This window comes from Octopus sinensis, linkage group LG18, assembly GCF_006345805.1.
Source record: "Octopus sinensis linkage group LG18, ASM634580v1, whole genome shotgun sequence".
Classification (NCBI taxonomy): domain Eukaryota; kingdom Metazoa; phylum Mollusca; class Cephalopoda; order Octopoda; family Octopodidae; genus Octopus; species Octopus sinensis.
In genome coordinates, this window is record NC_043014.1 from 40,360,323 (window position 1) to 40,384,774 (window position 24,452).

Sequence of the window (24,452 nt, forward strand, 5' to 3'; positions counted from 1 at the left end):
CAAGCTTTACCTGCTAGAAATAGCAACCCAAATACTTTTAAACCAGATCCCAATGTTGGATGTTCAATCACCAAATGAAGGGCAGATTTTCAATCCTGGGATCTTCCTGATTCCAAAAAGGTATAATATGTCTACATAGACTGAGATTCAGGGGTCCCAGACAGACAAAATTTCACAGGAGTGATGTGTGGTAAGTAGCTTGCTTACCAACCACATGGTTCCGGGTTCAGTCCCACTGTGTGGCACCATGGGCAAGTGTCTTTTACTATAGCCTCAGGCCGACCAAAGCCTTGTGAGTGGATTTGGTAGACAGAAACTGGAAGAAGCCCGTCATATATATGTATATATATGTATGTGTGTATACGTTTGTGTGTCTGTGTTTGTCCCCCCACCATTGCTTGACAACCAACGGTGGTGTGTTTACGTCCCCATAACTTAGCGGTTCAGCAAAAGAGACTGATAGAATAAGTACTAGGCTTACAAAGAATAAGTCCTGGCTGCAGTCAAATGACTGAAACAAGTAAAAGAGTAAAAGAGTATATTATTATAGATATTTTCTGTGGTAGCAAGCTGGCAGAATTGTTAGCAGGACAAACAAAATTTGTAATAACATTTCGTCTGTCCTTGTGTTCTGAGTTCAAATTTGGCCAAGGTCAACTTTACCATTTATCCTTTCAGGGTTGATAAAATAAGTACCAGCTGATCATTGGGGGGTTGATGTAATTGTTTAGCCCTTCCCACCAAATTTTAGACCTTATCCTTATAGTAGAAAGGATTATTAATATTCTGTTTAAGGTAAGGTGACAAACTAGCAGAATCATTAGAATGCCAGGCGAAATGCTTAGCAGTATTTCGTCTGTCTTTACGTTCTGAGTTCAAATTCTGCTGAGGTCGACTTTACCTTTAATCCTTTTGAGGGTGATAAATTAGGTACCAGTTGCATACTGGGGTCGATCTAATCAACTGGTCCCCTCCCCCAAAATCTCAGGCCTTGTGCCTAGAGTAGAAAAGAATATTCTGTTTAAGGTAAGGCGGTAAACTGGCAGAATCATTAGAATGCCAGGCAAAATGCTTAGCAGTATTTCGTCTGTCTTTACGTTCTGAGTTCAAATTCTGCTGAGGTCGACTTTACCTTTAATCCTTTCGGATGTAATAAATTAGGTACCAGTTGCATACTGGGTCGATCTAATCAACTGGTCCCCTCCCCCAAAATCTCAGGCCTTGTGCCTAGAGTAGAAAAGAATATTCTGTTTTAGGTGTTGACCTGGCAAATTCACTAGCATATCCAAACAAACTGTTTATTGGTATTTCTTTTGGGTCTTTACATTCTGAGTTCAAATTCTGTTGAGGTTACCTTTACCTTTTTTCCTTCCTGGCTTGATAAAATAAAATACCAATCAAGTACAGGTGTTGAAGCAATTTACTTTCACCTACCTTTCAAAATTTCTAGCTTTGTGCCAAAATTAGAAAGAATTATAAATTCTCTCAGTAAAATTCCATTACCTGCTTGTACATATGTTCTTTTTTGGGGGGTTTTTTTGCACCAACTTAGTGTAGACTATGAAGTTTAGTATCTTCCTGTTTACTTGTTGCTTGTCTGTCAGTTTGATTGGAGCAGGAACTGCCCTGTTTTGGCAGCTGTCTAGATACATTTTAATAGACAAAACTTTAATAATATTTAAATGCACGATGTACTTTTAATGTGCATATTATGTATATATATACATTTTGATAGACAAAACTTTAATATTTAAATGTACCATGTACTTTTAATGTGCATATTATATATATATATAAAAATAAATATAAGAGAATGGTCACTATGTGGCTATGTATATATATATATTTACATATGTATATATACATTTTAATAGACAAAACTTTAATATTTAAATGTACCATGTACTTTTAATGTGCAGGTTTATAATCTTCAGAATATTATTTCTCTTGTTTAATTTTCCCATGTAATTTGTGTCTGTGTTTGTCCCCCACCATCACTTGACAACTGGTGTTCGTGTGTTTACGTCCCCGTAACTTAGCAGTTCGGCAAAAAAGACCAATAGCCTAAGCACCAGGCTTTCTAAGAATAAGTCTTGGATGCAATTTGTTTAACTAAAACCCTTTAAAGTGGTGCTCCAGCATGGCCACAGTCAAATGACTGAAACATGTAAAAGAATAAAAGTAAAAGGGCAATGACCAGAATCTACATCAATTACTCCTGTCCATTCTTGTATAATGTGAGGCAACATGCAGTCCTCTGGTCCATCTGATCCTATGAGATCATCCAAGGACATGCAAGCATGGTAGACAGGCATTAAAAAATAAGATGATGATGATGATGATGATGATGATGATCATGATGATCATGATGATGATCATGATGATGATGATGAGGATGATCATGATGATGATGATGACAACGACGACGACGATGATGATGATGATGATGATGATGACGTTGATGATGATGGTGATGATGTTGATGATGATGATGTTGATGATGGTGATGGTGATGGTGATGATGACGATGACGACAATGATGGTGATGATGATGATGATGATGATAACGACGACGATGGTGATGATGATGATGGTGATGACGATGGTGATGATGATAATTATGATGATGATGATGATGATGGTGATGATGATGATGTCTTTTTCTTTTCCAATTTCAGTTATTTAGAGAAGAAGAGGCTGCTTTTCCCTCGCTTTTTCTTTGTGTCTGATCCGGCCTTATTGGAAATTCTTGGTCAAGCCAGTGACTGCCACACCATCCAGGCTCACCTTCTCAGTGTCTTCGATAACATAAAGCTGGTGAAATTTCATGAAAAGCAATATGAAACAATACTATCTGTGGAATCAGGTGAAGGAGAATGTATGGAAGTAAGTAAAGGCTATAATATTAATTCCTTTTTACCTCCGCCTAGGGAGGAGGTTATGTTTTCGTTTTCATCGGCGTTGGTTTGTCCGTCTGTCTGTCTGTGTGCAAAATAACTCAAAACGTTGTGAATGGTATTTGATGAAACTTGCAGGAAATGTTGGTAATGACACAAGGAACAGATCATGAAATTTTGGTAGTGATCTAAGAATTTTTATGAATTCCTGAAGGATTTTTCTTTTGTTATATTTACCTTACATGATACTCTAACCCAGTGCTTTTCAAACTTTTTGCTGGAGCGGAACCCCAAAGAAACATTCCACTGACTCGAGGAACCCCTGTGCAATAATTTAATAGTCTTATGCACACATATCTGCACAGGAGACTTCTTGTGGAACCCCTGGACTGTACTGGCGGAACCCTAAGGTTCCGTGGAACCCTGGTTGAAAACCACTGCTCTTAACACTGAACTGAATAAAGATTGCTTAAATTATAGGTTTTGTTTTACCTGCCCTGTCGCTGCGATTCATCATGTTTTAACATTTATTTGTCTTCTTAAAACAAAATATCTATAAAACTACTAAGAATATGTTATTGGTATATATTTTATTAATCTGAAATATGAATAACAAAATCAGTCCAGATCTCTCTCTCTCTCACACACACACACACACACACACACACACATATACAAACATGCACAAACCACACACACACACACACACAAACCACACACACAAACACAGAAACCACACACACTCACACACAAACCACACACACACACACACACACAAACCACACACACACAAACCACACCACACACACACAACACAAACCACACACACAAACACAGAACCACACACACTCACACACAAACCACACACACACACACACACAAACCACACACACAAACACAGAAACCACACACACTCACACACAAACCACACACACACACACACACAAACCACACACACACACACACAAACCACACACACAAACACAGAAACCACACACACTCACACACAAACCACACACACACACACACACACACACAAACCACACACACAAACCACACACACCAATCATTACATCAATTTTCATAAAGAGAACAACTAATTCAGAGGAGAGGGGAAATTTCTTATTTACAGTTTATAGCAAAACTGAAACACAAATGGATACACTAAACGATTAGAGAATTCTATAATCTGTGCCCGCTCCTGGCAAATCTTCTCTAATTCTTTCCACCGCTTTAGGTCCACCACCTTGCATATATACACATGGAAGGAGGTGCAAAATCACCTCCCTCCGACAAGTCATCCTAACGAGACGTCTGCATTGGCTGGGTCATGCCCTCCGTCGAAAACCAGGAGAATTCATCTACGAAGCAATTGCCCCAGCTCCCCTTCAGGGTTGGCGAAAGCGATGTGGTGGACAAGGAAAAACCTGGCTGATGACAAGCAAGGCTGATCTGGAACCCAACCTAGGCCCTTATATCTATGGTGTTCACTGCTGGAATAAGGAGTGGTTGAAGATCACGCGGTCGTTAGCCTCAAATCGCCAGGCCTGGTCGGCGTTTGTGAGAGATGCAGCATTGAGGATGAATGAAGCCAGCTCAATGGGTGAATGCTGTCTCAAGACAAGACAAGATATATACACACACTAAGAGCAAAAGTACATCTGGTCACCAAAATAAACCCTGAGGCATACACTTCAAACCAACAAAGTCACTTGTCCTGATGATGTTTCTCTCATAATGCTCAAACACCGCAACCAAGAGCTAACCTGAATAGTTGAGTCATACATGTATGTGTGTGTGTGTGTGTTTCTAACACTCCCAAACATACAGTATATTGGGAAATGCAGATAAGCTCATGCATTTATAATATGTTTCTGTTCCAAGGTGGCGAGCTGGCAGAAACGTTAGCATGCCAGGCGAAATGCGTTGCTGTATTTCGTCTGCCGTTATGTTCTGAGTTCAAATTCCGCCGAGGTCGACTTTGCCTTTCATCCTTTTGGGGTCGATAAATTAAGTACCAGTTACGCACTGGTGTTGATGTAATCGACTTAATCCATTTGTCTGTCCTTGTTTGTCCCCTCTGTGTTTAGCCCCTTGTGGGTAGTAAAGAAATAGGTATTTCGTCTGTTGCTACGTTCTGAGTTCAAATTCCGCCGCGGTCGACTTTGCCTTTCATCCTTTCAGGATCGATAAATTAAGTACCAGTTACGCACTGGGGGTCGATGTAATCAACTTAATCTGTTTGTCTGTCCGTGTTTGTCCGCTCTGTGTTTAGCCCCTTGTGGGTTGTAAAGAAATATATAATATGTTTCTGTTCCTCTAATATTTTCAGTTAGACAAACCAGTAAAAGCTGAAGGAAATGTAGAAGTTTGGCTCATGTCATTAATGAAAATGGCGCAAAAGTCTCTCCATGGAATCATAAGGAAAGCTGCAAATGCAATAGAAGAATCAAATTTTAAACTATTGGAGTTTCTCAATTCATTTCCAGCACAAGTAAGTAATCGGGATTCTGTTATACAAACCATGATTTTTCTTAAGTTGAACAAATTTGTCCTTTACCAAAAATATCTTTGTCCTTTATCAAAAAAAAAAAAAAAAAATGCTGGAACTTTCATAGTGATTTATGTGTCTTTTAAGGACAATGTCTTTGCATTTTTTTGTCTCTGTATGCATTTTTGATAATGTTATTGCCATATATTTTGGATCTTTTCGGTTTGAACGGTAGTTTTTAACATAATTTCTAGGTAACTAAAAAATTTTAAACTTCGTATACTGGTAAAATGTGTTTATAAAACATCTTTTTCTCTTGGCTTTATTAAGAAAATTTTATATTTTGTAAGATATTTGTTGTTTTTTTCTTCAATTTCTGCAATTTCAACCAATCACTGATGTCTATTGATATAAAAAAACATTCTGTGCCATATGAACATGTCCCTGGGTTTTTTTTACATTTCTGAAGAAAAAAAGATACCCTTCCCCCAACCCCTAACCCTAACTCTAAAACGGATTGAAATGCAATAGATTGATACTAGGGTCATAATTATGGGTGACAATTTCATATGACACCGCTAGAAAAAACTGCCGTTCAAACCGAAAAAATCCTATATTTTTTATCTATGGAAACATAAATCTCTACTGAAATATTTCAAGGTTGGAATACTTGGGATACAGTTATTATGGACAAGAGATGCAACAAATGCATTGACCGATGCACGTAGTGACCGCAAGCGTAAACCAATGCAGCAAGCAAACCAATCATTTTTGAAGCTCCTGAATACCCTCATCACCCAAACCACCGCGGATCTGAACCAAATAAACCGAACCAAGTATGAGACCCTGATCACGATACATGTCCACCAGAGAGATATTTTTGATGAACTGGTTAGTAATTTCCCCCAAAACATTCAAAATTATTGATATATTATTACTAGTAATTTCCACCAACTTTTCAAGCTGCTCTTTAACCTTAAGCTTTTAAATCATCGTCATCGTCATCGTCATCATCATCATCATCACCATCACCACCACCACCACCACCATCATTATCATCATCATCATCATCATCACCACCACCACCATCACCACAATCACCACCACCACCACCATCATCATCATCATCATCATCATCATCATCATCATCATCATCATCATCATCATTTAACGTCCGCTTTCCATGCTAGCATGGGTTGGAAGATTTGACTGAGGACTGGCGAACCAGATGGCTGCACCAGGCTCCAATCTTGATCTGGCAGAGTTTCTACAGCTGGATGCCCTTCCTAATGCCAACCACTTCGAGAGTGTAGTGGATGCTTTTATGTGCCACTGGCAGGAGGCCAATCTGGCAGTACTGGCAACGGCCACACTCAAATGATGTTTTTTACGTGCCACCTGCACAGGAGTCAGCTCAGCGGCACTGGCAATGATGTAATACTTATTTATACACATTGTTTTGAATCAATCATGCATTGTTTCTGAGCTTCAACATTTCTATGAAGTGATTGTTGATTTTTAGAATGACATTTTTGGGCAGGTGTGAGAGGCTGGATCTGATCAGTTTGAATATAAATCATGCAGAATATTTGGGTCAGATAACATCATCATCGTTTAACATCTGCCTTCCATACTGCATGGTTGGACGGTTTGACCAGGAGCTGGCCAGGCAGAAACTTCTGTGTCTGTTTTGGCATGGTTTTTTTATGGCTGGATGCCCTTCCTAACACCAACCCCACCACAGAGTGAATTGGATAGTTTTTACATGGCATCAGCACTGGCTGGGTCACCGAGTAACTTGCAAGATAAGGTTTAAATGCTAAAGGATTAAGCAGTATCCCTGGTAAAAAAAGCCTCTACCTTTGATATCTGCTGTACAGCTAACTCCACACTGCACACACTTGGCAAATCTCCTCCAGTTCTTTCCACCTCTTCAGGTCCATCACCTTGCATAAACACACATAAAACACCAAGAGCAAAACTACATTTGGTCACAAAAGCAAACCTTGGGGCATAAACTTATAAACTTCAAACTAACAAACCCAGTGGTTCTGATGATGTTCCTCCCATGGCCAAGAGCAAAGCTCTAAACTCACCAACCTCTTCGTTCGTCTCAAAAGAGATTCTATCCAGATGTTTGGAAACATGCTGCAGTGTGTTCCATCACCAAGAACATTGAGCTCTCTGACCCTGTCAGCAATCACTTCCTCATACATACTTTTCCAATACCTTAAAGACAAACATTAATGATGACATACACTCTCTCTCTTTTCTTAGTGACTGACAGTAAATGCTTTGTAAATCTAAGTCCATTGGTGACTCATTCTCTTTAGTCATCCACCAGTGAGTTCTTACTGTGGAAAACTTCGGTGAAAGCAATGTTGTGACCCTCAGCATCAGTAAAGCTTTCAAACATGCCTAGCATGTAAATCTCCTATCAAAAATTCCTGTCTATAAGTTTCACCCATCTCTCATCTTTTGGATCAGCTTCCTATCATAACATCACTATTGCCACGTGTATTAATGCAATTAATTCTGTCCTTCATTCTATCAAATCTGGTATGCCCTAAGGTTTGGTTTAGTTCCCCTTTCTCGTCGTGTACTTTTGCTCTTAGTCATCATCATCATCATCATCGTTTAACGTCCGCTTTCCATGCTAGCATGGGTTGGACGGTTCAACTGGGGTCTGGGAAGCCCGAAGGCTGCACCAGGCCAGTCAGATCTGGCGGTGTTTCTACAGCTGGATGCCCTTCCTAACGCCAACCACTCCGTGAGTGTAGTGGGTGCTCTTTATGTGCCACTGACACAGGTGCCAGACGAGGCTGGCAAACGGCCACACTTGGATGGTGTTTTTTATATCCTGTCTTGTCGTAAGACAGCATTCACCCGGGGTGGGTTGAGCTGCCTTCATTCATCCTCAATGCTGCATCTCTTGCAAACGCTGACCAGGCCTGGCGATTTGAGGCTAACGACCGCGTGATCTCCAACCACTCCTTATTCCAGCGGCAAACGCTGTAGATATGGCGGGCCTAGGTTGGGTTCCAGATCAGCCTTGACTGTATGTATGTGTATGTGTCTCACTGTCTTTGACAGCATGATAGCCATAAAACAAGCACCACTGTCTTACAAGCAGCATTTATTCATTTTCCAATCTTCCAAGAAAAAATGTTCAACTACAAGGTAACATTATGTTGCTTGGAAACAGGCAAGAGTTGGTGACAGGAAGAGTTGGAGTATGCTTCAATGAATTCCTTTTCTACTCTAGGCACAAGGCCTGTAATTTGGGGGGGGAGGCCAGTGGATTAGATCAACTCCAGTATGTAATTGGTACTTAATTTATCGACCCTGAAAGGACGATAGGCAAAGTCGACCTTGGTGGAAATTGAACTCAGAACATAAAGATAGATGAAATATCACTAAGCATTTTGCCCCATGTGCTAAGGTTTCTTATTTCTTTACTGCCCACAAGGGGCTACACAGAGGGGTCAAACAAGGACAGACAAACGGATTAAGTCGATTATATCGACCCCAGTGTGTAACTGGTACTTATTTAATTGACCCCGAAAGGATGAAAGGCAAAGTCGACCTCGGCGGAATTTGAACTCAGAACATAGCGGCAGACAAAATATCGCTAAGCATTTTGCCCCGCGTGCTAACGTTTCTGTCAGCTCGCTGCCTTGTGCCCCAATGAATTCCATCAGACCCATGCAAGCATGGAAAAGTGTGGATGTTAAAGTTATGATGAGATGATGGTTATACTATGTACATACACAAATTAATGTATTTTCGTTCTTTTTCAGTGTCATACAAATGTAAGAAGTCCAACAGATTTTGAATGGTTAAAACAGTCACGCTTTTACTTCATAGAAGACCAAGACAAATGTGTAGTATCAATCACAAATGTCAACTTCACTTATCAGAATGAATTCCTTGGCTGCACAGAACGACTAGTCATAACTCCACTGACTGACAGGTCACTTGTAATTTAATTATTTCTTTAAATTTTACTTCAGTCACATCCAAAAATCCATAAATTTATTGTTAGGTAGCTAGAAGGAACACCTTCCTCTGTACGATTGTCTGTTAATATATTTAATCCAGAGTAAAATGTATCTCTGAAGGCATGTAGCCTAGTGGGTATGATGTTGCACTCGGAATTGCAAGATTGGTATTTGAAGAGCAAGGAAAGAATTCCAGAGGGATGATGTTTTGAGAAGGCAGGACTGGATGTAGTGATTAGTGTAAAGCCTGCCAGGTTGAACACAACAACGGTGATGAGAGGAGGAGAGACAAGTGGGGTGGGAGTGCCTGGGTGGATGCAGCACAAATGCAGCCAGCTCCAAGGAGTTAAGGCTATTATAGTAGAGATAGAAAAGATAGAAGGAAAATAAGTGTCAATGAAAAGACAGGGCTTGTGGGGTCGGAGCATACCTGTTTATTTTTATCTCATTTGTTTTTAGTGATTGTAATTATCGTTTTTGTGTACCATTCGATTGGATGTGCTGTCCCCCTCTTTGTTAACCCTTTATGGGATATAATAAAACTAGAAAAGATAGAGAGGGAAACAGCATGCTTGTGGGCCAGAAATCAGAGCATGTCTTTAAGTGACTTTATGCTAATCAATCAGATTGTCTGTAGGTGGACTAATGTCCTTGGAAAGTGTTGAGACAATATTTTAGTGTTAACAAAAGAAGGCTGCTAGGTTTCCATTGTGAAATATTCTGAAGGTAACCATTTGAAACAGATATGCAGATTAAACAGATGGTAAAGGTGTCATGATTGGACAAATATTATGTGAGAAACAAGAGCAAAGACCATTAAATTGTTGCTATGCAACTGTAAACATACAGAAGAAGTAAAGAAGAAAGAAGAATTTACAGTAAGATTACAAGTGTGAAGGATTGTAGAAGAAAACATTTTACTGTTGATGTTTGGTATAGGGTTCAGGAAAATAAATGAACTAGAAGCAGGGAAATGAATACCACCAGGTATTTTAAAACTATTCAAAACTGAGAGTAATCATCAAACATTAGAAGCAATGTTGATTAAATCCATGATAAAAGAAGCTCAGGAAGGAACACAGCACAACAATAAACCTTGGAATAAAGACTTTCTGTTATTAATTTCTAAGCAATTAGATAGATGACTTAATTATTTTTCAGTTAGATACATTCTCTTCATCATTGTACTGTCCAGGTTATCCAATGTTGTGTTAACACTGCTAGTCACAATGCACTTCCTTGCATTGTTGTAAATTTTGAATGCTGCTACGTCTCTGGCTGGGTGGGCAGGCCAACACTTGGCCAACATTCTCACTGAATGGAATGTCAGTCTGCTAGTCTGCTGCAGGGTTACCCTCTTACAGTCAAGTGAAGTGGAGCAGTGTGAAATGAAGCGTTTTGCTCAAGGCCCTGCAAAGGCCTTGGATGCTGCTCTTTCCTTAGGATCCAGCAATGAAGATAAAAAAGTATGAAGTCACTACATTTCTCAGGGGCCTTCAGCTCACCGCTCTTTATTCTTCTATTCTTGACCCTCAGTTTCAAGGCTTTGTCTGTCTTATCTCCAATAATGCATACAATGTGATCTAGAATATGTGAGCCTAACTTTAGGACCTAAAAACCAACAATATTTCGTTTTTGGATTTGGTTTGCACGATTCTTTATATGAGTTCATGTGTTGAAGCATATTCTGTTGTATCTGGAGACAGTCATTTTCTTTTTGCTCCTTATAATGTAAACAACACTCACTGGTAAAATTTCCACTTATTTCTTATTTTTATTTTCCTCAAATTTTCGTTGCATCTTACAACCTTTTCAATAGTCTTGACTCTTGTTTTCAAGACGCAACGAAAATTTTAGGAAAATAAAGATAAGAAATAAGTGGAAATTTTACCGGTGAGTATGTTACATTATTTACTCATTTCTCATTTACTCATTTACTTGTTTCAGTCATCTGACTGTGGTAATACTGGAGCACCGCCTTTAGTCGAGGAAATCGACCCCAGGACTTATTCTTTGTAAGCCTGGTACTTATTCTATCGGTCTCTTTTGCCGAACCGCTAAATTTCGGGGACGTAAACACACCAGCATTGGTTGTCAAGCGATGTTGGGGGGAACAAACACAACACACAAACATACACTTATATACATAAAAAGCACCCACTACATTCACGGAGTGGTTGGCGTTAGGAAGGGCATCCAGCCGTAGAAACGCTGCCAGATCTGACTGGGCCTGATGAAGCCTTCCGGCTTCACAGACCCCAGTTGAACCGTCCAACCCATGCTAGCATGGAAAACGGACGCTAAACGATGATGATGATGATGATGATGATACGACGGGCTTCTTTCAGTTTCTGTCTACCAAATCCACTCACAAGGCTTTGGTCGGCCCGAGGCTATAGTAGAAGACACTTGCCCAAGGTGCCACGCAGTGGGACTGAACCTGGAACCATGTGGTTCATAAGCAAACTACTTACCACAGAGCCACTCCTACGCCCAAAAATATTTATAAGGCACAAAAATATTTATAAGGCACAAAAAGGAAATGATTTTCCCCAGACACAACAGAACCAACAATATATTTTTCATTTATTTATGGACTTTATTTATACGCTCGCTACATAAACAATATAATGTTTTGACTTTAATGCTTAGTATTAAATTTCTCACAATACACACAAGGAAATATGGGAAGACTCTCCTCTCTCGGGCAGAGTTTCCTTTTTCCCCTCTTCAATGTAATAAAATACTTTAGTTTCAAGCAACTACCAACTATAGCAGTGCAGTTACTCTCTACATTACAGTACTACTAAAAAATGTTTGAGAACATGTACAAATGTACATGCACACACTCATATGCATGCATGTATGTGTGTGTGTATCTGTGTGTGTGTGTGTGTGTGTGTGTGTGTGTGTGTGAGTGTGTGTTTGTGTGTATATCTGTGTGTGTGTGTATCTGTGTGTGTGTGTGTGTTTGTGTGTGTGTATCTGTGTGTGTATTTGTGTTTGTGTGTATCTGTGTGTGTGTTTGTGTGTGTATATGTTTGTGTGTATCTGTGTGTGTGTTTGTGTGTGTATATGTGTGTGTGTATATGTGTGTGTGTGTGTTTGTGTGTGTGTGTGGTGTCTGTGTGTATGTTTGTGTGTGTGTGTGTGTGTTTATCTGTGTGTGTTTGTGCATGTGTGTGTGTGTGCGTGTGTCTGTGTGTGTATGTCTGTGTGTGTGCATGTGTGTGTGTGTCTCTGTGTGTGTACAGTTTCAGGATTACTTTAAAAAATGTCAGCTATCTCGCTGCTATCTAACATTTCATTCACCAAGTACTACTATATCTACTGACTCACTCACCATCCAGCTGACATCTGTACTGAATTTTCTTTATATTTTCTACCTCTGTTGCTTCTCTGGTTATGGTAACTCTCTTGGAGGGATACAGTACAATATCTCTTCTCATTAACCCTTTCGTTACTGAATTTATTTTGTGATGCTCTGTGTTTCTTTCAATTACTTTAAATATAACAAAGAATTTAATAAAATAACTTCGTTATCATTAAGCTAGCGTTAGGAACATAAATTGTGATTAAGGTTTGGTGGAAGATTTTAATTCAAAACTTATGTAAACAAAACATTTGTACTACAGAGCCAGAGGCAGTTTCAGCCGGGTTGGTAATGAAAGGGTTAAACACACTGTGTGTCTTTATCAGGGATCTATTTTCCTGAGCAATCTTTTCTACTCAGGTGAGCACCACCACCACCATCATCATCATCATCATCATCATTTAACGTCCATGCTGACATGGGTCAGAGGTTTAACCAGAACTGGCAAGCTAGTGGGGCTGCACCAGATTCCAGTCTGATTTGGTATGGTTTCTATGGCTGGATGCCCTTCCTAACATGCCAACCACTTTACAGAGTGTGCTGGATGCTGTTACATGACACTACATGGGTGCTTTTATGTGGAGTCACACAGGCACTTTTACATACCACTGCACAGGTGCTTTTATGTGGCCCTGTCACAAGTGCTTTACACCACCAGAGGTCTTAACTCTTCTGCTGTGGAGTACGGGTCTTTTTGAGTACAGCAAAGTGTTAGGCATGTACCATACAAACATCATCATCGTTTAACGTCCGTTCTCCATGCTAGCATGGGTTGGACGGTGCGACCGGGGATCTGGGAAGCCAGAAGGCTGCACCAGGCTCCAATCTGATCTGGCAGTGTTTCTACAGCTGGATGCCCTTCCTAACGCCAGTTATCCATATTATCTAGTATGAGGGGGTTATGTCCCCCCACCCACTTCTCTTTAGACTAATGCTAATACACTCTATTAAAGTCAACCATCATCATCATCATCATCATCATCATCATTTAATGTCCGCTTTCCAAACTAGCATGGGTTGGACGATTTGACTGCGGACTGGCAAACCAGATGGCTGCACCAGGCTCCAGTCTGATCAGGCAGAGTTTCTACAGCTGGATGCCCTTCCTAACGCCAACCACTCCGAGAGTGTAGTGGGTGCTTTTACGTGCCACCGGCGGTACTGGCAATGGCCACGCTCAAATGGTGCTTTTTTTACAATCCATTGCTCTGTTTCTAATAGCAGTCCAGAGTGAAGGCATACGGCTTAGTGGTTGGGGGTATTCAGCTCACAATTGTAAAGTTTTGAGTTCAATTCCTAGCCGCATGCTGTGTCTTTGAGTAAGATACTTTATTTCATGTTGCTCTAGTCCACCTAGCTGGCAAAGATGAGTTTTACCATTATTTCAAAGAGACCGGCCTTGTCACATTCTATGACATGCTGAATCTCCCTGAGAACCACTTTAATGGTATGCATGCCTGTGGAGTACTCAGCCACTTGTATATTAATTTCATGAGCAGGCTGTTCTATTGATTGAATCAACTGGAACGCTTGTTATCATAATCGATGCAGTGCCACCTATATCACACTTTGATGTTAGCCAAAAGGCCGAGAAGCGATATTCGGCACTCAAGTACAATTTAGGCAAATCTGAACTATATTCCACTTTCACATGCAATTCCTTGTTTGTCTGGGTTTTTTTTTGTATTTAATTATCCATGTAATAATTGTTTTTGTTAATAAAGATGCTACATCACATTGGCTCAGGCTCTTGGCATGTCAATGGGTGGAGCTCCTGCAGGACCTGCTGGCACTGGAAAGACAGAAACAACAAAAGACATGGGAAGATGTTTAGGAAAATATGTTGTTGTTTTCAACTGCTCTGACCAGATGGACTTTCGTGGGCTAGGACGCATCTATAAAGGTAAGAAAACTTCTTGAAATTTCTAAGCACCGAATAAATACAAAAAAATAAGTCCTCACCCCTTGCCAAAACTGGAGGAATCTAATGCAATAGACAATTGGTCTTAATTCTGTCAAACATACTGTCAAACATTCTGTCAAACATACTGTCAAACATACTGTGACACATACTGTCAAACATTCTGTCAAACATTCTGTTAAACATACTGTCAAACATTCTGTCAAACATTCTGTCAAACATACTGTCAAACATACTGTCAAACATTCTGTTAAACATTCTGTCAAACATACTGTCAAACATACTGTCAAACATACTGTCAAACATTCTGTTAGACATACTGTCAAACATTCTGTCAAACATACTGTCAAACATACTGTCAAACATTGTCAAACATTCTGTTAAACATTCTGTCAAACATACTGTCAAACATACTGTCAAACATACTGTCAAACATACTGTCAAACATTCTGTTAAACATACTGTACTGTTTCATTAAGTAATATCATCATCAACACTTAACATCCACTTTTCGATGCATGCATAGGTCAGATGAGATTTGTTGTGGCAGATTTTCTGGGGTTGGATACCCTCCTTGTCACCAATCATCACCTATTTCCATGCAAGGTAATATTTCCTCATAGTCAGATGTTTTTCGGAGAAGAATAGAAATGAACAACACTGCTTATATAACAATGAAGCTCATTTACAACAACCATCACATGATGCCAAGACAAGGTTACACACACACACACATGCATATCATTACTTGACTGGTACTTTATTTTATCAACTCTAAAAGATGAGAGGTAAAGTCAAGCCGTTGATCCTAGTAGGATTTGAACTCAGAACATAAAAGGTTAGAAGAAATACTTGAAGGAATTTTTTTCCAACAACTTTGTCGGCTCACCTCCTTAAATACCAGCTTAATAATAACTTATTTTACAAAAAATATTATATTTTCAAAGATTATTGAAACAAAGACAATGTTTTTCAACAGAAGTATGATATATAAAGGCTTAAACTCCTTCGGAAATTTGGGAATGTCAAAATGTTGTCTGTAGATATATACTTATTTCTTTGCTACCCACAAGGGGCTAAACACAGAAGGGACAAACAAGGACAGACAAAGTGATTAAGTCGATTACGTCGACCCCCAGTGCATAACTGGTACTTATTTAATCGACCCCGAAAGGATGAAAGGCAAAGTCAACCTCAGCGGAATTTGAACTCAGAGCATAGCGGCAGACGAAATACCGCTAAGCATTTCGCCTGGCGTGCTAACGATTCTGCCAGCTCACCGCCTTGTATATACTACTTGGATCATAATCATCATCGTAGTTATCTAATGTCCATTTTCCATGCTGGCATGGGTTAGACAGTTTGATGGGAGCTGGCAAGCTGGAGAGCTGCACCGGGTCCTAATCATCTCTTTTGGCTTGATTTCTACAGCTGGATGTTAACCCCTTTACAGGGTGTGCTGGGTGCTTGTTATGTGGCCCCAGCATGAATTCTTTCTTTTTCTTTTATTCTTTTACTTGTTTCAGTCATTTGACTGCGGCCATGCTGGAGCACCACCTTTAGTCAAGCAAATCTACCCCAGAACTTATTCTTTGTAAGCCACTTATTCTATTGGTCTCTGTAGCCGAACTACTAAGCTACGGGGAAGCAAACACACCAGGATCGGTTGCCAATCGATGTTGGTGGGGACAAACACAGACACATAAACATATACACACACACACATATATATACATATATACGATGGGCTTCTTTCAGTTTCTATCTACCAAATCCACTCACAAGGTTTTGGTCGGCCCAAGGCTATAGTAGAAGACACTTGCCCAGAGTGCCATGCAGTGGGACTGAACCTGGAACCATGTGGTTGGTAAGCAAGCTAATTACCACACTGCCACTCCTGCGCCTATTCTTCAGGAATTTGTAACCTTTTCGTTACCATACATCTGCTGAAATACATTACATTTGTTTTGGTTAATTTTGAAAATGATGAAATATTTGACAAAATAACTAGTCGTTATTAAGCTGGTGTCATTATCGAAAGTGGGTGAGCTGGCAGAGTCGTTAACATGCTAGGCAAAATGCTTAGCAGAATTTCATCTGTCTTTGTGTTCTGAGTTCAAATTCTGCCGGAGTTGACTTTGCCTTTCATTCTTTTGAGGTCAATAAATTAAGTACCAGTGAAATACTGAGGTCAATGTAATCGACTAGTGCCCCTCCCCAACAAAATTTCAGGCCTTGTGCCTTTAGTAGAAAGGATTATTAAGCCTGGTGTTTGGAACAAAGTGACATAAAATTTTAAAGGAAGATTTAATTCAGACCACTTTAAAACAGGAAGTCTGTATCATAGTACAAGGAAAGTCAGGATTAGAAGGGTTAAACAAAACTAATTATGATAAAGAGAATGATAATTATTGTTATCAGTAATAATAGCAACGATGAAATTGAAATTGCATTACAGACCAGAGACAAATTAGTTTTACTTGGGGCAAGCGAAATCGAAATCGAATTGAACCAGCCAGGATCCCTGGTCTGGTGGTACGTAAAAATCACTATCCGACTCGTGGCCGATGCCAGCACCGCCTCGACTGGCTTCCGTGCCGGTGGCACATAAAATACACCAATCTGACCGTGGCCGTTGCCAGCCCTGCCTGGCACCTGTGCAGGTGGCACGTAAAAAGCACCCACTACACTCACGGAGTGGTTGGCGTTAGGAAGGGCATCCAGCTGTAGAAACATTGCCAGATTAGACTGGAGCCTGGTGCAGCCTTCTGGCTTCCCAGAACCTTGGTCGAACCGTCCAACCCATGCTAGCATGGAGAACGGACGTTAAACGATGATGATGATGATGATGATGATTGAGGGTTTTTCTAGTTTGACAAAGCAACAAAACATAAAATGTCAATGAGAATGTTTTGCACTTAAACTCTGACATTATTTTATAATAGTTACAAACTTGTTCTGGGATTAATAAATGGGATTAATAAATTGGCTGGGATTAATAAATCACCAGTTTATCAAGAGAGGCGTTCTGACATTGAATGATAAATCCATAAACGAGACAATTAGAGCTATTAATTATTTGTGTTTAGAACAATGAAGACATCAAGTCATCATTTATTTATTTACCTTATCTTAACTATTTACTGAAAGAGTGAATGGACCCTTATGTCAAAGTATTGGGTCATTCCATAAATAATGTGAATTTTTATACTTCCTTTATTTTTCAAAATTAAAATAAATAAAGTTCTTTTTTAATCTAAAATATACTCTCTTTCGTATTCTACAATGCTCTTCCATCTATCTGGTAGACTTGCAAGGCCCCTCTTCCAAAATTCACTTGCCTGTGATGAAAAATACTCCTCCATTACTGTTCTGACCTTGTCTACAGAATTCATATTTTTTCTGTTCAAATGATTTTAAAGACTGCGGAATAAATGATAATCAGATGGAGCAATGTCCGGCAAATATGGTGGGTGGAACATCATTTCCCATTCAAACTGCTCCAGCCTTTGCAATGTCATCCTTGCCATATGAAGCTGAGCATTATCCTGATGGAAGAACACCTTTCGTCTTGAAATCAAAGATGGTTGTTTTTCTTCTACCACTGACTTCAGCCTCTCGAGCTGCTTGCAGTAGGTCTCCTTTGTTATCATTTGATTTAGGTTGTCAAGCGATGTTGGTGGGACAAACATATACACACACACATACATATATATATATGCATATATACGACGGCCTTCTTTCAGTTTCCATCTACCAAATCCACTCACAAGGCTTTGGTCAGCCCGAGGCTATAGTAGAAGACACTTGCCCAAGGTGCCACGCAGTGGGACTGAACCTGGAACCATGTGGTTCATAAGCAAGCTACTTACCACACAGCCACTCACAACAAAAAATGAATGAAAAGTTTTGAGAAAGTTGGGTTCAACAAAACAGAAAAAGAATGAAAGCTTTATTTTGTTGGTTTTTTGAATGACGAATAAAATGCAATAAATACGGTATTCACAAATAAATATCATAATGACGGAAAAGTCTAGTCTGGATAACTTCAACATGAATATATTTAATAGTTAGATGTACAAAGTGTTATTGCTATCACATATTTTTTCAGATGTATATATACACACACTCTGCTTGAGGAGACCTATTGAGTCAAGTACATCAACATCAAAATAAATATCAAATGGAAATTGTAGTTGTGATACCTGTGCTGGTGGCATGTAAAATGCACCATCCGAATGTGGCTGATGCCAGCACTGCTTTTACGGGCTTCTGTGCCGGTGGCACATAAAAAGCACCAACTGATCATGGCCATTGCCAGCCTCTTCTGGCCCCTGCGCCGGTGGCACATAAAAAACACCCACTCTTGGAGTGGTTGGCGTTAAGAAGAGCATCCAGCTGTAGAAACACTGCCAGATCAGACTGGAGCCTGGTGCAGCCTCCTGGCTTCTCAGACCCCGGTCGAACTGTCCAACCCATGCTAGCATGGAAAATGGATGTTAAATGATGATGATGATGATGATAATGATGATGATATGTGTGAGAGAGAAAATGAATGATAGTAAGTGAACCTGAAAGAGAGACAAGCTTAATGCCTAATTACATGTTCAACCATCTCTGAAAAGTAGTTAGAATCAAAGCTATTTTTTTAATTCTTTTACTTGTTTTAGTCATTTGACTGCAGCCATGCTGGAGTGTGGCTCGGCTTTTTGTCTGATGTCACTTTGTCCAACATCACTTCGTCCTGATTTTTTTTGTCCAACTACTTTTTGTCCAGTTTTAAATTAACTCTTTAGAAAACAAGGTGAACATCAAAATCAAATAATCATTGAGAATTTTATTGATAGGATTTGTCATTGGACAAAAAAATCATTGGACAAAAAGACGTCGGACCAAAAGACACGGGTGAAAAGACATCTGACGAAGTCACGTCGGAGGAAAAGACATAGCACCATGCTGGAGCACCACCTTAAAGGGTTTTAGTCAAAGAAATCAACCCCAGGACTTATTCTTTGTAAGCCTGGTACTTATTCCAACTGCAAGGTTATGGGGATATAGTCACATCAGCATCAGTTGTGAAGTGATGGTGGAGGGACAAACACAGACACACAGAATCGTTAGCATGCCAGGGGAAATGCTTAGCGGTATTTCGTCTGCCATTACATTCTGAGTTCAAATTCCGCCGAGGTCTACTTTGCCTTTCTTCCTTTTGGGGTTGATTAAAAAGTACTAGTTACGCACTGGGGTCGATGTAATTGACTTAATCCCTTTGTCCTATCTATGTTTAGCCCCCTGTAGGCAATAAAGAAATAAAACACGAACATACAAATCCATAAATACATACACACACACACACACATGTACAACAGACTTCTTTCAGTTTCCATCTACCAAATCCACTCACAAGACTTTGGTTGGCCTGAGGCTATAGTAGAAGACACTTGCCCAAGGTGCCACACAGTGGGACTGAACCTGGAACCATGTGGTTGGGAAGGAGCTTCTTACCACACAGTCATGTCTAAAGTTTAGGATAGTCTGTAAGCTTTTCCATGCATAAATGCCATGGACAAAAATAGATTTTGATGTTTTATGATAATTTATCACAGGTGCTGTGATACTGTGTATCTTTGGCTGGAATAAATGCTAAAAGATGTGCCTACCTGTCTCTGTATATCAGTGGCTCTCAATCACATAAGATTTTTAAGGGTCCACGCAAGTAAACTAGTAAACTAGGGAACTACAGTAGTATATTAAGGGTCCTTGTAAAAAACCATGTGGTTTCAGCTACATCCATTAATACTTTATATTACATCATTTTTGTTATATGTTACCACTAGCTACTAACAAAAAAATGAAAGGAATACACCATCAACTAATGTAATCCTAGATACCTCAGAAAGATGAGATGACCTCAGCTGGAGTACTTTTGATCATAGGATTGGCCAATTAGAGCTGACCAGGATCTAAACAACAACTCCAACAACTAGTAAAATCATATATATTTTTTAATAATATATTATTATTATCAATGTAAGGATATTAATATCCAAACTCCTCATAAAGATATAAAGTTTGGATATTAACTTCCATATATTAATAATAATAATATATTATTAAAAAATATATAGGCGCAGGAGTGGCTGTGTGGTAAGTAGCTTGCTTACCAGCCACATAGTTCTGGGTTCAGTCCCACTGCGTGGCATCTTGGGCAAATGTCTTCTACTATAGCCTCGGGCTGACCAAAGCCTTGTGAGTGGATTTGGTAGACGGAAACTGAAAGAAGCCCGTCGTATATATATATATATATATATATGTATGTGTCTGTGTTTGTTCCCTCCAACATCGCTTGACAACCGATGTCAACATTGCTTGACAACCGATGTTGGTGTGTTTACGTCCCCGTAACTTAGCGGTTCGGCAAAAGAGACCGATAGAATAAGTACTGGGCTTAGAAAGAATAAGTCCTGGAGTCGATTTGCTCGATTAAAGGCAGTGCTCCAGCATGGCCAGTCAAATGACTGAAACAAGTAAAAGAGTATTTGTATATATCGCTCATATTAAATATATGAATACTTTAATAGTATTAATACTTGGATACAATTGAGCACTCAATATAAATTCAGTATATAATATTCTCATTGAATATATTTAACTAGTAAAATCATGTATTTTACTTTCAAATATTTTCTTCCTGCTCTGACTAAATGTATATAAATTAATTCACTTAATTAGTTTTCTTAGCTCTGTCTTTTTTTTAATTAAGCAAATTTTTTTCTCACTAATATTGTAGTTAAAAATCAGTAGATTACCTCCAAGCATTTAAATTAACTTCTTTGAAATTATCTTCCTTTCTCCTTGAGAGTCGCTAACAATTGCTACTGCGTTTTTGTTTCCTTTAGCAGTCTCAGAGAGAAATATCGATAAGTCAATAATTTGTGTACGGCATTAAGTATATCACCTTTAACTTAATTAAATGTTTGTATATGTGGGTGTATGTGTGTGTATCTATTTATTTATCTATCTATTTATCTGTGGATTTCCACCCCGACATCTAAAACTTGGAGTTTTATTATGGCTACCGAATAATTGTCACATATTACATTTACAGATAAATTCCTCGGGTTGAGTCGGGGTTAACCACAGTAAATAAGGTACTCAATACATAGCAGAGTAAATTAATTTATTTTATAGAAGGAGCTTCTACAGGACTAGAACTGTTTCATTCAAAAGTGAAACAGTTCTAGTCCTGTAGAAGCTCCTTCTATAAAATAAATATATATATATATAAATTTATCTGTCTGTCCATTTGTCTGTGTGTGTAGTCCAATGAAAGTTAACAGACTGAAACTTCAAAACCTTCATCTCTCCACTTGTAAAAGTTTAGTAAATGTATAATCTATTAAAACAAAGCAATTCTCCAGGTTTAATGTTATTGTTTTCTATTATAACTTTTAAAAAAACGTTTACAGACACACATATACGCACACATACATACATATATGTATATATATATATATATATATTGGGACCTGGTGCAGCCATCTGGTTCTCCAGCCCACAGTCAAACTGTCCAACCCATGGTAGCATGGAAAGCGGATGTTAAATTATGACGATGATGATGATATATATATATATATACATATGTGCATGAATACATATATATTTATATACATCATCATCATCATCATCATTTAACACCTGTTGTCCATGCTGGTATGGGTTGTACAGTTTGACCAGAGCTGGTAAGCTGGAGAGATGCATCAGACTCCTGGCCAATGTGGCATGGTTTCTATGGCTGGATGCCCTTCCTAATGCCAACCACTTTACAGAGTCTGCTGGGTGCTTTTACAACCACACGGGTGCTTCTATGTGCCACCACACAGGCGCTTTTACATGGTACTACACATATATATACATATATTTGTACACACACACATACACATATGCATATATGTATATTTGTGCGTGTAGATATAGATATACTGATACATAGAAAAGTATAGCACATATGCAAATATTTTTCATTGTCAAGGTGTCTTTACCTATTCTTTTATAACATGGCCTTTTGATAACAGTTTATTTTATTAATACCCACTGCCCCACCTAGGTATTTTCTCTCAGTATATGTGTGGCCCTTAATTTATCCTAGCACACAGTTGATATTCATATCATCACTACAAGAAAAATGAGATTTGGACTTAGAATGTAGAGAAACATAACCACATGCAACAATCCATTCAGTCTTGCATTTTACTATTTCTGTCTATAATGAAAATGATAATGAGATTAACAATTATAATAATGTTTTGCAAATTACCCAAATCTGAAAAAGAAAAATACCAAACATTAGGCAGATGGAAAGGATGACACTCCCAATGCAATTGGCAAATTTTGGTTAATTATCAAAAAAAAAAAAAAAACCTGTTCACACCCATCGTTAAACATTTTCTATGTGATAATCTATTCAGTATACAACCAATAATAACTTGGACTATATATTATCTTTATATATAAAAGTGAAGTTGTGTGTCTGTCTCCTACGATTTAGATTCCTAACTACTCCCACATTTTGCGGTGCAGTTTAACCAAAAGCGGGTATCTTATAGTTGTCATTCATATCGAACCCTTCTGGGTATTAGCGCGCGTCTACGATGAGTCTACGATTTAAAAAATAATTTACCATCATTTTTTTCCATTTTAATGCATTTTTCGCTATTATATAAGGGAAGTAACTCTCTAAAAATGTCTACGATGAGTCTACGATTTTAAAATAATTTACCATCATTTTTTTTCCATTTTAATGCATTTTTTCGCTATTATATAAGGGAAGTAACTCTCTAAAAATGTCTACGATGAGTCAACGATTTAAAAAAAATTTGCCTTCATTTTTTTTCCCTTTTTAATGCATTTTTTTGCTACTTTTTGGTTATAAACTCTCTAAAAATGCTTATATAGTTATTTCCCTTACAAACCCGAGCAACGCCGGGCGATACTGCTAGTTGTTTATATCACCCTAAATATTTATTATTAATAGAGTCTCAATTTGGGTGGAAGTTGTAAGCAATTATGTCGATTCTGGTATGTGATTGGTGCTTTATATTTACCAACCCCAGAAAGATGAAAAGAAAGGTTGACTTTGACAAGATTTGAAATCTGTCAGTAAATAAACATGCATTTATTTATTAATTTATTTAATTATTTTTGTTTTATTCATAGATTTATGCATGTACAATCAATAATTTAGTCATTACACAAAAGCAAAGCAGACAAACTATATAGAACAACACAATTATGACAATTAGCAGGACTTTTGGAAATCCCACCATCATATAAATTTCATTATTTTTACTTTGATGCATAAATATATTTATGCTTTCATAACATTTACATTATTTACATTATTTACACTTGACGGATATTTGTCCTCATCTTGTTTGTTGTTAACACTTTTCGGCTGATATACCCTCCAGCCTTTGTCAGGTGTCTTGGGGAAATTTCAAACCTGGGTTCTCATTCCTAAGGTATTTTTCGATGTTACTACTATTATATTATTATTATTATTATCATTATTATTATTATTATTATTAATAATAATAATAATAATTATTATTATTAATTATTATTTATTATTATTATTATTATTATAATTATTATTATTATTTATTATTATTATTATAATAATAATAATTATTATTATTATTATTATTATTATTATTATTATTATTATTATTATTATTATTATTATTATTATTATTATTATTATTATTAT

At 38.3% G+C, this 24,452-nt stretch overlaps 1 protein-coding gene across 1 annotated transcript in view; it reads left to right on the forward strand.

Moving 5' to 3' along the window:
- Positions 1 to 24,452, forward strand: part of LOC115221252 (dynein heavy chain 5, axonemal-like) — a 275,949-nt gene that overhangs the window by 93,327 nt on the left and 158,170 nt on the right. The window contains exons 26-30 of the mRNA XM_036510602.1: positions 2,679 to 2,886; positions 5,230 to 5,391; positions 6,049 to 6,279; positions 9,189 to 9,361; positions 14,487 to 14,665. Of these exons, the coding sequence (XP_036366495.1) occupies positions 2,679 to 2,886; positions 5,230 to 5,391; positions 6,049 to 6,279; positions 9,189 to 9,361; positions 14,487 to 14,665 (953 nt within the window). The remainder of the gene's footprint in view (positions 1 to 2,678; positions 2,887 to 5,229; positions 5,392 to 6,048; positions 6,280 to 9,188; positions 9,362 to 14,486; positions 14,666 to 24,452) is intronic.